Source organism: Salvelinus namaycush, chromosome 5, assembly GCF_016432855.1.
Source record: "Salvelinus namaycush isolate Seneca chromosome 5, SaNama_1.0, whole genome shotgun sequence".
In the NCBI taxonomy this organism is placed as follows: Eukaryota; Metazoa; Chordata; class Actinopteri; order Salmoniformes; family Salmonidae; genus Salvelinus; species Salvelinus namaycush.
In genome coordinates, this window is record NC_052311.1 from 49859724 (window position 1) to 49874703 (window position 14980).

The 14980-nt window shown below is 44.0% G+C and overlaps 1 protein-coding gene across 2 annotated transcripts in view; it reads right to left on the minus strand.

The window, feature by feature from the left end:
* Positions 1-23: 23 nt before the first annotated feature.
* Positions 24-14980, minus strand: part of LOC120048408 (platelet endothelial aggregation receptor 1-like) — a 36964-nt gene continuing 22007 nt past the window's right edge. For both annotated transcript variants that reach the window (XM_038994361.1, XM_038994362.1), the window contains exons 2-23: positions 13959-14069; positions 13600-13701; positions 13398-13498; positions 13020-13112; positions 9792-10038; positions 8275-8380; positions 7956-8092; positions 5912-6124; positions 5530-5704; positions 5223-5343; positions 4593-4756; positions 4137-4239; positions 3850-3996; positions 3580-3708; positions 3304-3432; positions 3040-3165; positions 2569-2778; positions 2274-2380; positions 2020-2143; positions 1795-1857; positions 1327-1530; positions 24-853 (exon numbers count right to left, since the gene is read on the minus strand). In XM_038994361.1, coding sequence (XP_038850289.1) covers positions 711-853; positions 1327-1530; positions 1795-1857; positions 2020-2143; positions 2274-2380; positions 2569-2778; positions 3040-3165; positions 3304-3432; positions 3580-3708; positions 3850-3996; positions 4137-4239; positions 4593-4756; positions 5223-5343; positions 5530-5704; positions 5912-6124; positions 7956-8092; positions 8275-8380; positions 9792-10038; positions 13020-13112; positions 13398-13498; positions 13600-13701; positions 13959-14065 — 3051 coding nt within the window. In that variant the 5' untranslated portion in view covers positions 14066-14069 and the 3' untranslated portion in view covers positions 24-710. The remainder of the gene's footprint in view (positions 854-1326; positions 1531-1794; positions 1858-2019; positions 2144-2273; positions 2381-2568; positions 2779-3039; positions 3166-3303; positions 3433-3579; positions 3709-3849; positions 3997-4136; positions 4240-4592; positions 4757-5222; positions 5344-5529; positions 5705-5911; positions 6125-7955; positions 8093-8274; positions 8381-9791; positions 10039-13019; positions 13113-13397; positions 13499-13599; positions 13702-13958; positions 14070-14980) is intronic.

The window sequence follows — 14980 nt, forward strand, 5'->3', positions numbered from 1 at the left end:
TTTTAGAGTAGCTACCTGAGCACAAAATACTTCTGAACATGTGCATACAATGTTAAGCCATTTAATGTACATTATATACAACATATTGCATGATTACATTGAAAAACATTCTGAGGAGCTAGCTGTACAAATGTGCTCTGGATTTCCCCTAATTGGAAGCTGACATTCTATTGTCTATAGGGGAGGGGAAAAGGGGCTTGAGAGGACATCATACTAAACTACTGACATCATGGAGATATAAAAATGCCTTTCAATTGCCGTCCCGGTTTATGTAATTCTGGTCAAAAGGCTTGTATGCCAAATCATGTGCTCCAAAAGCCAAGTCCCTTTATCCGCAATATGAAAATAACATTTGAAGGAATCCCAAGTTTGGTCAAACTCGAATGCATGCATGTATGTCCTCAAACTGCGATACTGGCATTCTCAAAGCCTATCCCCACATGCCTTGGCCCTTGAGTCTGGATCACAAGAGTGTAACGGTGGATAAAATGCCACCTTAATCCACCAGGGGGCAGTGTTACTATGTAAACCCACTGACCGAAGCATTGGCATAATCTGCTGTCTTTGTCAGGTTGCCCTGACTGTCAATGCTGCAACTGACTGTTTTGTAGCCTTGAATAACCCCAAGACAACTTCCTACCAATGTTTTTGAATGGCAGTAAAGTTTAAAGTAGTTCTTTTGCGTTGTGATGTTCAGAGTAGGGCTGGTGTCATTGGGGCAGTCTCCTGCGTACGGGAGAGGGTGGGCGTCGGACAGGTGGCAGGTCATAGTGTCCTGGGATGTGGCTGTTCACAGGTAGGTCATAGTGATTATGGGGCTCCTGCTCCGGGACCTGCCCAAGGGAACTGCGCTCTGAAAAATTTGAAATAAACATTATAAGTGTAATTGTCATCCGTCTACTGGAGTTTATATTTCTGATTGTCTTTATACTATAAAATATACAGTATGATTCTCCTGGCCTAGGAATGAGGTTATTGCTATGGTCAACCCTTTCTCCAGCCCTCATACTGAGACTCCAATCCATTCCTGTGGTTTCCTCCCCTCTCCCTTTCCTCACATGACCTCCTTTCATTTCCATGAAAACAGTACTGCCCATTCAACCATGTGTTACGGAAACCCATCCATCTCATTTGTCTATTTGCACAGTCTAACATTTATTCATTTGTTTTCTGAGTATGCTATGTGAAACCTAAACATTTTACATAGTGATAGAGAATTGTCTGTTTTGTTGTTTTACATGCTAGCATAGCCAGATATTCCGTGTATACTACTGATATAAATTGGAAGGGTCTTGAAGGGTCCTGAACAACAGTATAGTAACCCACCTCTGCGTAATGTTGCTGTGCTGAATGGTGGAGGGCTGATCTCGGTGTAGGACCTCTCATGGGGCATAGCCGTCCTCATCTCCATGTAGCTGCTCTCAGGAGGGCCGAAGGGTAGGCCGGGCAGGTCTTTAATGGTGGCGTAGGGGTTCTCACTGTTCAGAGAACTGCTGCTAGCTGCCACCCCAGTGTCCTTTAGTTCTGTCACTAACAAGGGGCAGAGTGTAAAAGTTAACAGAGGAGCTGACTGGCTCTGGGTCAGCCAGGTCACATGTAGTTTGTCATCTGGTGATGGGTCAACAGTTCAGGCATGTTTTATGTTAAATATGCCACAAAAGGAAGGCATGTGTGAAAATGGATTGATGGAAATGTTGCCTAGTGTAGTTCTAGAGAAAAGCAAGCATATTTCATGTTAACTTGGAGTTGCTGGAAATGAAAGAGAAAAGGGATATAGGAAGCATGGAAAACTACCTTTGTTGTAATATTTCCCAAGGCTGGCACTGTAGCTATAACTGCGGTCAATGCTGAAAGCTCCTGTAAACATTAAAAAACATTTTGCATAATCTATTTTATTTATAGCAAACTCATAAAAGACAAATATCCTGTCTTGGTATTAAATCAACACCAGGTGATGAAATGGAGGATGAAAGTTGGCGAAGAACGGGCAGTTTGAAACAGGCAGTAAAAAAGACAGACCTGGTTCTTTGCGAGCCTCATGGTGTTTCCAGTCTGCAGGCAAAGTGGCATTGCTCTCCACCCCGAACAGGCCTCTCTCCCTCTCCATGTTCTTCACGTCACAGAAGAGCTGGTTATTGGTGTTCTGTTTGAAAGACACCAATATTAACCAATCAGAAATCATACAGCTCCTCTCAAACGAGCATATCCTGTATAAAGGACACAGGGGTGTAACAGAGTTGACTCGAGACGGAGGTGATGGTAATGACACTTGCCTTGATGGCGCGGTCCTGGTTGTTGGGGACGTGTGGTAGAGGGGGTCTGCTCCCAGTCAATGTGTGATAGCTGGGGTTGTAGTAGTGGTGGTAGCTGTGAGGAACATCTGAGGAGCAAGAAGGGACATGACATCAATAACAAGCACTGTATATAAAATACCTTACTGTGTATGAATCCTAACCGAAACTGTAACCTAGCCAGCGCTACAGTATGGATACATTATGTGGTCAAACTATTCGCAAACATTTGTTTTTTAACGTAATCTTTTAAACCAACGCTGTATCAATACAGTACCTGGTATTGCGTATTCGGAGTTGACGGTGCGTGAGGTGGAGAAGGAGACTGTTGGTGTGTTGGCTTGCTTGTCTTTCTGCCGGCGGCGGTAGAGCAGTAGCAGGGCCAGCAGCAGCACCACCAGCATGACCAGCAGCACGATGCCTGCGATGGCCCCCCACGAGTCCCTCTCCCCCGGGGACACGGGCACCATTATACTCACAAAGCGTTCTGTGGAGCACAGAGAACAAGGGTCATCACCGTCACAGGCCCTCCAGTCATCACTGTAACAATGCTTAATGCTGAATAGCCTTAGGTAGATAATAACCAAAGTTTCATTACCATCTTATTTAACTGGATTGTAGCAGATTCAATAGACAACTCAATAGACAACTATTATAGTCTGGTAGCTATGGGCAACAGTATGTCATTACTAGCTTGTAAACTGATGTATGGTTAGTAACTGTTCATTGGGTAAAGGGGAGACCATACCTTTTTTGCAGTCGGTCCCTGGTCCTGATTCACACACACACTCCCCTGTCTGTGGGTCGCAGTAGAAGTTGGGTGGGCAGGAGCAGAATTGGGCACAGTTAAGGCCAAACATCCCATGGTGGCATTCTAGAGACACAGGCAGAGATTCAAAGTATGACTCGTGAATTTGAACTCTTTAAAAAAAGAAGTAATTGATTTTAATCAGCAAAGGTCAAGTTGGGCATATGTTGTGATACAGTAAAAAATCCATTGAGCCAGACTTACGTAGAGTACAGTCAGGGCCTGTCCATCCTGGGGGGCAGAGGCAGGACCCATCCTGATGGTGGCACGATGAGTTGTGGGCACATCTACACACTCCAGTACATTGCTTACCATAGAGACCCACTGGACAGGCTAGGAATTACACCAAAACACACGTCAAGGTTAAATATAATACACACTTAAAAGAATGAACATGTAAAGCACTAAAGTATGCCAAGATGCTGCGGGTCTTCTATATATATGCTAGTTTGACTATAGGTGAGATGGTTTAGTGCTGACCTTGTTCACAAAGGGCTCCAGTGTACCCGGGGGTACACACACACTGGCCTGTGACATGGTGGCAGGAGGAGTGGGCACAGGACGGGCATGTTATACTGCACTGGTCACCATACACACCTGCACTGCACACTGAGAGAAAGAGATTATGGTGATTCATAACAATTTAGAAACTTGACACATAATTTAGCATACGAATGAGATTGATGGTGATAGAGTGAAATTTTGTACTTATTTATACAGGCATCAATATCAAGCATTTTCTGTACTCACTATGTTGACAGGTGGGTCCCCAGTAACCGGGGAGACAAACACAGGCACCGCTGTGTGGCAGACAGGTGGCGCTGTTCTGACAGAAGCAGCTCTGGTTACAGTGACGTCCCCATGTACCCTCTGGGCATGTCTGGGCACAGCGGGCACCTAGGAGAGAAAAGCACACACAAGACAGACAGAGAGAGAGACAGAGAGACACAGAGAGAGAGGTTAAAACCTGTAGATCACATTGGACTGACTAATTTCCAGATCTATCCCACAAACTCAACGGGGGCGTCGGTGCTTACCAGTCCACCCTGGCAGACACTGGCACTGCCCGCTGGCACCCTGGCAGCCGTCTGCGTTTAGGCAGTCACACCTCTTCAGGCAGCCTGGCCCGAACGTGCCCATCTGTACAGCAAACACATGCCAACCACGAAAGCATCGTCAAGGGAATCCCTGAACCATTTGGCCAGCACAGTCAGAGTCAAGCAAACTGTACTTTGGCAAGATACACTGTAAATACATCATAGTTGGCAGATTATCCTCATTGAGGAAAAGGAGGACTGAAGATAAGGGGTAGTCCAGAATATAGGCTTATGGATGCACAGAATGAGCTACAGTAAAGAGATAAAGACAGTGATTATAGTATGAGTAACATTACTAATCTATGCAATGAAAAAAATCACATCAGGCCTATGTTATATTAAGATTATGTTACCTTTTAACAAACGTTATAGCTACAGTATTATACTGGCACTTACGGGGCATGGTTGGTCGCACAGGGGCCCCTGCCAGCCTGGAGAGCAAGTGCAGGATCCGTCTGCTGAGTTACACAAAGCCCCATTGGCGCACTGGCACGTGGCGTTGCAACCCGGGCCCCAGGTGCCCTTAGAACAGTGTATGGAGCAGTACCGCCCTCTCCAGCCTGGAGAGAGACAGAGAGGGACATTTTGTAAAGGAATCATACATGTCTGTGTCTGTCAGCCTGTATGTTTGTCTCAGCGTCTTTCTGTAAAGAGGAGCAGCCGTTTTGGAACAAAACACAGGTCTGCTTCTGATACCTATGGCTAGATTCCAGCGGTATCGCGGTAGCTCAGCGTTACAGCGTGATTGAACTTTAAAGGCAATGTTCCCACGTTAGCGGTGACTGCATTCACGGTAAACGCTGCATATGTCGGCTCAAAAGGAAATCCTGTTTAAATTTAGATCGCCCAATCTGTAACGCTTCAGCGACACAGATGGAATCGCGCCCTAACTGACTGGTTCATACAATAAGGTAGCCACAGACATACTCACACTGTTGAGTATGTCTGTGTGTTTGTTTGTCCCATCGGAGTAGAGATGTTATGACTATTCTCTCTCAGTCAGACTGTCTCTTATCAGTGACTCACCCTCTTTGCAGAAGCAGGTCCCATCAATGGGAGAGCAGTACACTGAGTTGGAGCAGGAGCACTCCAGAGAACAGTTCTTCCCATAGGTACCACTCTTACAGGGACTCTCACAGTGAACACCCTACGCAACAGGCATAAGCAGGTTATAACAGCTCACAACAACAGAAAAGCAGAATATATGCAATATGAATATACATTTATGCATGTATGTTTATTATCTCAATAAAATAACCCAAATAAATGTTACTTTAGTTATTGTCAGTGCCATCCTGTGCCCCATTCAGTGTTGCCTGTCCTAATCGCTCACCGTGTACCCAGGGGCACAGTGGCAGCGCCCGCTCACACTGTCACACACCCCTCCGTTGACACACAGGCAGGGCTCCAGGCAACCATGGCTGTAGTAACCACGGGCGCAGGTCTCGTTGCAGTAAAGCCCCGCCCAGCCTGGCTGGCACGTGCACTCGCCTTTCAGTGGGTGACAGCTAGCCAATGGACAGAGGAAAACATGGTCACATGGGTGAGCACAATTAATACAGAATTTAACAAATCTAAGAATTATAAACAACAAAATCATGTAAAAACTATTATGTGTGTGTGTGTGTGTGTGTGTGTGTGTGTGTGTGTGTGTGTGTGTGTGTGTGTGAATTGTTATGTGTGGCAGTGTGTGTGTACCCTTTCTTGATCCATACCTGAGTGTGTGTGTGTCGTGGCAGAGGCAGGTGCGTTCACATTGAAGGCCGTAGGTGCCGTGTCTACACATCCTCTCTCTGCACTGGGGTCCACTGAAGCCAGGTTCACACAGACAGCCTCCGTCTATGTTATAGCAGCGAGACCCGTTGGCACAGTCACACACACCCTTACAGTCCCGCCCGTAACTACCCACCTGACACTCCTCACTGCACCTGTGGAGATACAACACATACAGTGGGGCAAAAAAGTATTTAGTCAGCCACCAATTGTGCAAGTTCTCCCACTTAAAAAGATGAGAGAGGCCTGTAATTTTCATCATAGGTACACTTCAACTATGACAGACAAAATGAGAAAAAAAAATCCAGAATATCACATTGTAGGATTTTTAATGAATTTATTTGCAAATTATGGTGGAAAATAAGTATTTGGTCACCTACAAACAAGCAAGATTTCTGGCTCTCACAGACCTGTAACTTCTTCTTTAAGAGGCTCCTCTGTCCTCCACTCGTTACTTGTATTAATGGCACCTGTTTGAACTTGTTATCAGTATAAAAGACACCTGTCCACAACCTCAAACAGTCACACTCCAAACTCCACTATGGCCAAGACCAAAGAGCTGTCAAAGGACACCAGAAACAAAATTGTAGACCTGCACCAGGCTGGGAAGACTGAATCTGCAATAGGTAAGCAGCTTGGTTTGAAGAAATCAACTGTGGGAGCAATTATTAGGAAATGGAAGACATACAAGACCACTGATAATCTCCCTCGATCTGGGGCTCCACGCAAGATCTCACCCCGTGGGGTCAAAATGATCACAAGAACGTTGAGCAAAAATCCCAGAACCACACGGGGGGACCTAGTGAATGACCTGCAGAGAGCTGGGACCAAAGTAACAAAGCCTACCATCAGTAACACACTATGCCGCCAGGGACTCAAATCCTGCAGTGCCAGACGTGTCCCCCTGCTTAAGCCAGTACATGTCCAGGCCCGTCTGAAGTTTGCTAGAGAGCATTTGGATGATCCAGAAGAAGATTGGGAGAATGTCATATGGTCAGATGAAACCAAAATATAACTTTTTGGTAAAAACTCAACTCGTCGTGTTTGGAGGACAAAGAATGCTGAGTTGCATCCAAAGAACACCATACCTACTGTGAAGCATGGGGGTGGAAACATCATGCTTTGGGGCTGTTTTTCTGCAAAGGGACCAGGACGACTGATCCGTGTAAAGGAAAGAATGAATGGGGCCATGTATCGTGAGATTTTGAGTGAAAACCTCCTTCCATCAGCAAGGGCATTGAAGATGAAACATGGCTGGGTCTTTCAGCATGACAATGATCCCAAACACACCGCCCGGGCAACGAAGGAGTGGCTTCGTAAGAAGCATTTCAAGGTCCTGGAGTGGCCTAGCCAGTCTCCAGATCTCAACCCCATAGAAAATCTTTGGAGGGAGTTGAAAGTCCGTGTTGCCCAGCAACAGCCCCAAAACATCACTGCTCTAGAGGAGATCTGCATGGAGGAATGGGCCAAAATACCAGCAACAGTGTGTGAAAACCTTGTGAAAACTTACAGAAAACGTTTGACCTCTGTCATTGCCAACAAAGGGTATATAACAAAGTATTGAGATAAACTTTTGTTATTGACCAAATACTTATTTTCCACCATAATTTGCAAATAAATTCATTAAAAATCCTACAATGTGATTTTCTGGATTTTTTTTTCTCATTTTGTCTGTCATAGTTGAAGTGTACCTACAGGCCTCTCTCATCTTTTTAAGTGGGAGAACTTGCACAATTGGTGGCTGACTAAATACTTTTTTGCCCCACTGTACATACAAATCAGGACAAGCTCCGAAACCAAAGTGGAATAACATATCTCTGGCTTGAACTGAATCAGAAACTATTCTATTTGTATCCTATTTAATATCCTGTATGAAAGACACATGAACTGTATGATATAAACAACTTCTACCCAACCATGGGCGCAGGTTGAGTATACGGCACATGTATCTGTCTCTACTGCAGCGAGTTAGATAAAAACACACACCTGTTCCCAGTGAAGCCTTCAGCACACTGGCAATGGCCTGTCTCAGGGTCGCAGTGGCCCCGGTTGTGACACACACACTCGTGGACACAGTTAGGACCAAACCTGCCTTCTGCACAGCGCTCTGTACACACCTCACCCTGAGGAAGAGAGAGAAAGACAGAGAAAGAGAGAAAAAGAGAGGAGAGAAAGAGAAAAAGAGAGCAAGTGTACATGGTATGATGACATTAAAAGAGGGATCTGATTGATAACCTGAAAAGACAAAGATTTCCATGTTGACCCCACTGATGCTGTTTGTCAATGTAGGGATCAGGAAACATACCGTCCACCCAGGGGGGCATGCACAGATCCCCTTCCCCTGGCAGATGCCCCCATTCTGGCACGGGCATCGCAGCGGGCATCGACTCCTTGGGCATGCCTTCTCACAGCTGAGGAACATGGAGGAAAGAACTATGAGTGGCAGCTCAACTCAGATTGTGTAGAGATGGAAATGTAGGGTACAAGTTAACGAGTTCCTATCTTTTTCAATTTAGTAGAATCTCTTTGCGATTCAGTGCATAAACATACAGAGAACATTGTTGAAGGACAAATAAAATGACTGCACTTGCAACAAATACTCAACCGTACACAGTAGAATTCATCAATAGCGGTACAAACACTTCTACTAGTGCTTATAGTCAAAGGGACTGCCACCAAAAAAAAGGCTTCAGAAAAGGCATTCCGTGACCCAGGAAACAAAACTGCAAAGTTTCAACGTCATTACGTAGATCATTTTATGAGTATGAGGACTGTGTGGTTCAAAACTTGTAAAAGTTGCACGTTGCTTAAATATTATAAATCAAAGATACAATTTCAAAATCATAGCATTTTGGGTAATTTCTTCTAGCAATGAGGTTGGCATGTTACACCTTGGTTACATTTGTTACACACTTTCCGTTGTCCATGCTTGCAGAAAGCAACTTGTGTACCGGACCGGAGAAATCCCGGAATAATACGAGATAAGAAGCTGTTGAAAGGTGCTAAATACATTTTTTATCAGATTTCAGAAAAGCGCATTATGTAGCTGTCGGGACCTTGAATGTTTTGAGAGCTGTGTTAGCTGGCAAATGTGCTGTCTTTAGTTTGGCTAGAAGGCAAAAGCATTGATGGCCCTTGTAAGCTAAATACAGCTGACAAAACATCTTATACGGGTTCATCTGGATCAGTGAAGGACCGGTAACGTGTTGCTTGAGTTTATTCATAGAAGAACACCAAACGCACAAATAGTTCTGTGCACCAGTGTGCAACGAAAGTAACCAAGGTGAAACATAGCAACGTCGGAACGTTGCTAGGGATATTATCCAAGATGCGCTATGATTTTGATGCTAAAGACGTAACTTTGATTAAAAATAACAAATTAATATGCAACTTTTACAAGTTTTTAACCACACAGTGTTCATATTCACAAGATTATCTACCTAGTTGCTGACATTTTGCAGTTTTGTTTCCTGGGTCATGGATCAACACATTTTTTTGTGGTTGGCCCTTTAGAGTGCTGTGCTGATTTCTGACATTGGCAGCTGCCTCATATAAATAGTTTCCACTAATTCCTAGTGGTTCTCTACTCATCCTCAGGGGCATCTAAAACACAGGTTGTAACTAATGACTCATGCTCTAACCTAGTGTTTCAAGAGGGGCTCTTTTCCTGCATTGGTAGGATGAAATAAGGCCATGGGATATGGTATAACAATTAGTCTACTGCCTCTGCATTTTGTCTTTCCAACCTTAACATTCTATTTATTTTATATTAATACATACTGCTGTAGGCCTATTTGAGAGAGCGTTAGTTCTACAACTCACAATGTCCCAGTGAAATGTTCTCGACACAGGCACTCTCCGGTCACTTTATCGCAGGAACCCCCAGTTCCACACTGGCACTTCTGAAGACAGCCCTTGCCAAAGGTGCCTGGTGGGCAGGGGTCCTCGCAGCGGCGCCCAATGTAGCCTGGAGGACACTGGCAGGTACCGGTCACAGGATTGCACAGGCCACCGTTCTCACACTTACACAGCTGACCACAACCTGGACCCCAGTGTTTGTCATCGCAGGCTGGAAGACACAGACGATGACAGACACATAAAAAAAGAAACCCCATACAACAAAATATATGTAATAATTTAAATGTATGCATAAACCAGTGGACTAGTGGGCCAGTGTACAACGTTTTCCTGAAAAATCTCTGAAAAGGTTTTCTTTATATTAACTTAACCTGATGTAGTTGTATGGTGTTACACTGTATGCTATATGTGATGTCATTGCAATGCACATTAACAAAAACAAATCCAATTAAATTCCATTTGGACCACTGGGACTGTCATGTTTCATCCCAACAACAACAGCACAGGAACCTGAGTAGAAGACAATGGTAAAGATCACTCCCCCAGGGACAATGTATCTATCCATGTATAGTCATGAATTTCCAACAAACAGAGACATAGTCTATGTCCAACTTTAGCCCTAATAGCTCCAGAATCTTATGTTACAGACTTGTGATTCATGATTGAAAGGGCGATTTGCATGGAGCCAACAAGATGGATGAGGTTAAAATTGAGAATTTGACAGCGGCCTTTCGGGATGGCTCCGGCTGTTATCGCAAACCGGTGATTCGCACAGGGTTTGGATTTCAATCAGAGTTAAGGAGCGTCAGGGGGGATCATTTCTGATTCCACGAGAACCAGGATCCCACATGGACACACACTGACTCCTCCAATGTCTCATCAATAATGCAGACTGACCGGGGTACAAACCCTATTCAATGGGGGAAAAAAGATATCCAATACAGGTGATGTAACTGATGCTTTGCACACAAGTGATGATCTCACTAACTATCATGATGACGACCATTCAATGATAGATTAAATACTTGTCTCACTGAGGTTATTGGGGAATGATCACAAACAAATCATAGGGTTCTAAATGGATTCTAGTGTGCTTGCTTCATTCACAACTACTACTGCAGTAGAAACTACTACTACTTTTTCTACTATGAGAAAAATACTTTGAGACAGCTGAAGCAAGCACACACATTTTCTACAGGAACGGTATCTTTTCTATGTAGTTAATCATGAGATCTTCCACCCACCTCTCTTTCCTTCAGTCACATACAGTATGTACTGTGTCACAGTTTCAAGCAGAACTTCTTTGACAATGAAATGGAGGGGACAGTATGGCCAAACTAGGGTTTGGAGCGTAAACTACCACATAGCAGAGAAATGTTTATTACTCTAACGCAGAACAAGACCTTTTTCTCTTTTCTTTGTTTAAATGAATCAAACGTTTACTCATTCCCTGTGTGGGCATGCGAGAGACGCTGAGAGGCTGCAGTTAGAGTGTGTGTCACATTGAGTTATGGGAAGCTCAGCTGGAGCAGCAATAATGTTTACACAGGCGTTCTCCAGGACGCCAATGGAGATTTAGGACCTGCAGGGTACTAGGCCTTCTACTATCTGCTATCATAGTCCAGGCCTGACAAGGTCAGCCATGAGTGTGGGTGAGTGAAACATGATGGATTGGACACCTAGGCTTTGAAGAGCTGTGCTAGGACCAGCTGGATGTGCCCAAGCCTCTGCACTTACCCAACTTATAACAGAACCCAGACCTGTTCTCACAGAAATTGTCGATATGTTTGTTTACATCTGATCAGGGTTCAAAAGTGACATTTTTCGATTGATGTGCTCTTTAAAAATGGCAAGTCTCCATTGTACTGTAAATGGAATGCATTAAGATAAGGTGGGACACTTATCTTCTTTCCCGAAGTGTATTGTCCAAGTGGTGGTGGAGGTCACGTCTGCATCCAACCACAGCATTATCTCCCACATATCTAACTGAACCACATCCAGTCCTTCTTTTCCCCATACCCTTCTTTCTCACACACCCTTCTAGAGTATATCACTCTATTCTTAAGTATCAAAACTCAACCAGTCTTCTTTTCTGTATCCAAACCCCCTAACCTCACCAAATATGAATTATTCCATCACAATCGCTCTTCCCAAAACAATATCTTATTAAACTACATTTATTTATTTATTTCTCTCTCTTTCTTCCTCTCCCCTTCTCTTTGTCCACTTCTCTCTCTCGCGCTCTCTCTGGCTGCCTCTGCCCCCCCCCCTTCTCCCCCTCTCTCTTGGTATCTCTCTCTCCCTCTTCCTCCGTTTTTCTCTCAGCTCCCAGTGCTAAACCTTAGCCTTTCTCTCTCATTTCCCACAGCTAGCTCAACACACAAGAATCTATTCCAGGAAGTGTCAGCTCTCATTTTGCCAGTGGGCTTTATTATAGGACTCAGCAGTATGGGGCCGAGGCCAGCACTCGTTTGCCCAGAGAGAGAAGGAGAGAGAGACAAAGTGGGAGAGGGGTAACATTTTCCATTTCCCCTTCCCATCAGCCCCTCTGAAGGCATCATACACCACCAGCTTAAGTTAAGCCCTCCATTCAGCACTGTACTTGTGACCTGGTTGAGTTCAGAAGAACACTGGCATTGATTAACTAGAAGTTTCTGGGTTAATAAAATGTTTCTTGGATAAATAAAATGTAAAACATTAATCCTGTGCTGTGATAAAGCTTTTTTAATGAATATGCAAACCATACATTTTTTAGCATAGAATTCCAAAAGTGTATACTTACAGAATACGGAAAATATTGATTTACATCCCGGGCCCTGGGTCTAAGCATGCAGTATAAGCTTTGGGGATGTTATATACTTGATGTAGCATAAAATGGCAGGTGAAAGGAAGGGAATGGGACATAGTGTCCTCCTGGTCTAATAAACTGTTTTCTGGGCTGTGACTTACTTCAATGACGCATCACTGTTTATTTGGTCCCTTGCTGTTTCCATTGGAAAGCCCTATGTGTGATTGAGTGTTGTGTGTGAGGATCAGTTTTTGAGTAATGGTCATATGTCATTTCCTGCAGTGTGTGTGTGTGTGTGTGTGTGTGTGTGTGTGTGTGTGTGTGTGTGTGTGTGTGTGTGTGTGTGTGTGTGTGTGTGTGTGTGTGCGTGTGTGCGTGTGTGCGTGTGTGTTGATGTAACGCACCACTGGAGCAGTCGTCGCCACGCCAGCCTCCCTCACACTGGCAGCGGTCTGGAGCAACACATCTCCCATGGACACACTCCTTAGTACAGCGGGCTAGTGATGAAAAGCACACACAAACACACTCTTAAGTAGACTAGAAGGTTGGTGGAGAGTGAGTATAAAGAACAGTATAAAGAAATATAGATTATGTAAGCCATGCATGTCAACTCTGCAGAATGTAACCAACTCAGCAACCAAGCACAAAACTGGATGAATTCTAGAAATCGATGGCAAAATATGTAGAAATGTAATTAATTGAAATGCTACTGATGAAACCAAGTGAATCTTCTAAGTTTGTTTTGATATGCTAAGAAAGAAAAGCCATGGCGTTAAACTTACGGACACATTTGTCTCTGCTCTCGTAGTAGCCAGGGCAACACTGGTACCTCCGGCGGTAGTCCATCTTCACCGCCTGTCTGTATGCTGTCTTATAGGTGATCCTGGCCAACACAAAGTCAAATAGAGAATACTTCCCGTTACCCTCTGACCTCATGGACACAACCAGGAAGTAAACATGAAGTGAGTTGGCAGACTGTGTTACCTGTGACGGGTGCATCTGTAGGAGGTGCGTGGCTCAGAGCAAGGTTCCTCTGTCACCTGGTCATAAGGGTGGGCGTACGACTCCTTCACTGAGGTTGTGAAGCTGCATGAAAGGACAAAATGTACTCAGACATAATAATACTTTGACAGAACGGACCCATCATGGTCTGGAGTTGAGACAACCTGAAGTTCATATTTTGTGCTACATATTCAATGATAAGTGCAACAATGAACAACAAGTTAGCTACAATGAAACCTGCTGCTACTTCTATTTCTTTCTCACACACTAAACAGTGTAAACAAAAAATGTGCTCCCTTCTATTCTGGTACAATGAAATGAGATGAGCTACTCTGACTTACCTCTCCCATAGGCTACACACGTTGGGGTCCCTGGGGTTCAGAGACCAGGACAGGCCAATCAGAATGCTCAGAACCAGCAGGACGGTACAGGTCTGCAGTGACTGCATGGTCCTGAGGAGAGAAAGGGAGGAAATGGGTTATGGAGGATATTTATAATGCCTATCTATGGGGGCAATAGCAGTGATAACAGGCTACAGATCGAAAGCATGAGGATCAACATTTGAGGAAAGGGTTAGTTATTAAGGATCAGGTTATTAGCAGGAAAGGGGATAATCAAATACCTATATTTTTTATTTTCTCATTAAACAGCAAATCAAATCATACTGGCTTTGATAAACTGATACTTGTCCGTTTTTTGTTTGGCACTGCTTTTAGCCCGCCATCTGAATTACAAAGATATCAAACACTTCACAATGTAAAGAATATGAACATTTATCTGAAACCTTCCCGTAGTTTCACTCCAAGGGGAATCTAATGATATTTTCAGCACCTATAAAGCATGGTAACTATTACCCCTTGTAAAAGAGTTCATTAAACACTAAGCAGAGGTAAAGCAGCGGGCCAGCATTGAACCGTTTACCCAAACCCTCCCTGTCGTGCTCCCTACTCTCCCCATATGGCAACTAAGAACAGGGAATCTGAGCAGCGGTATAGAGTACTTAAGTAAAAATACTTTAGGGTACAACTTAAGTCATTTTTTCAGGTATCTGTACTACACTATTTATATTTTTGACAACTTTTACTTTTACTTCACTACGTTCCTAAAGACAATTATGTACTTTTTACTCCATACATTTTCCCTGACACCCAAAAGGACTTACATTTTGAATGCTTAGAAGGACAGGAAAATTGTCCAATTCACACACTAATCAAGATCCCTGGTCATCCCTACTGCCTCTGATCTGGCGGACTCAGTAAACACAAATGCTTAGTTTGTAAATGATGTCTGAGTGTTGGATTGTGCCCCTGGCTATCCGTAAAAATGAAATAAAAAAACATTGTGCCGTCTGGTTTGCTTAATA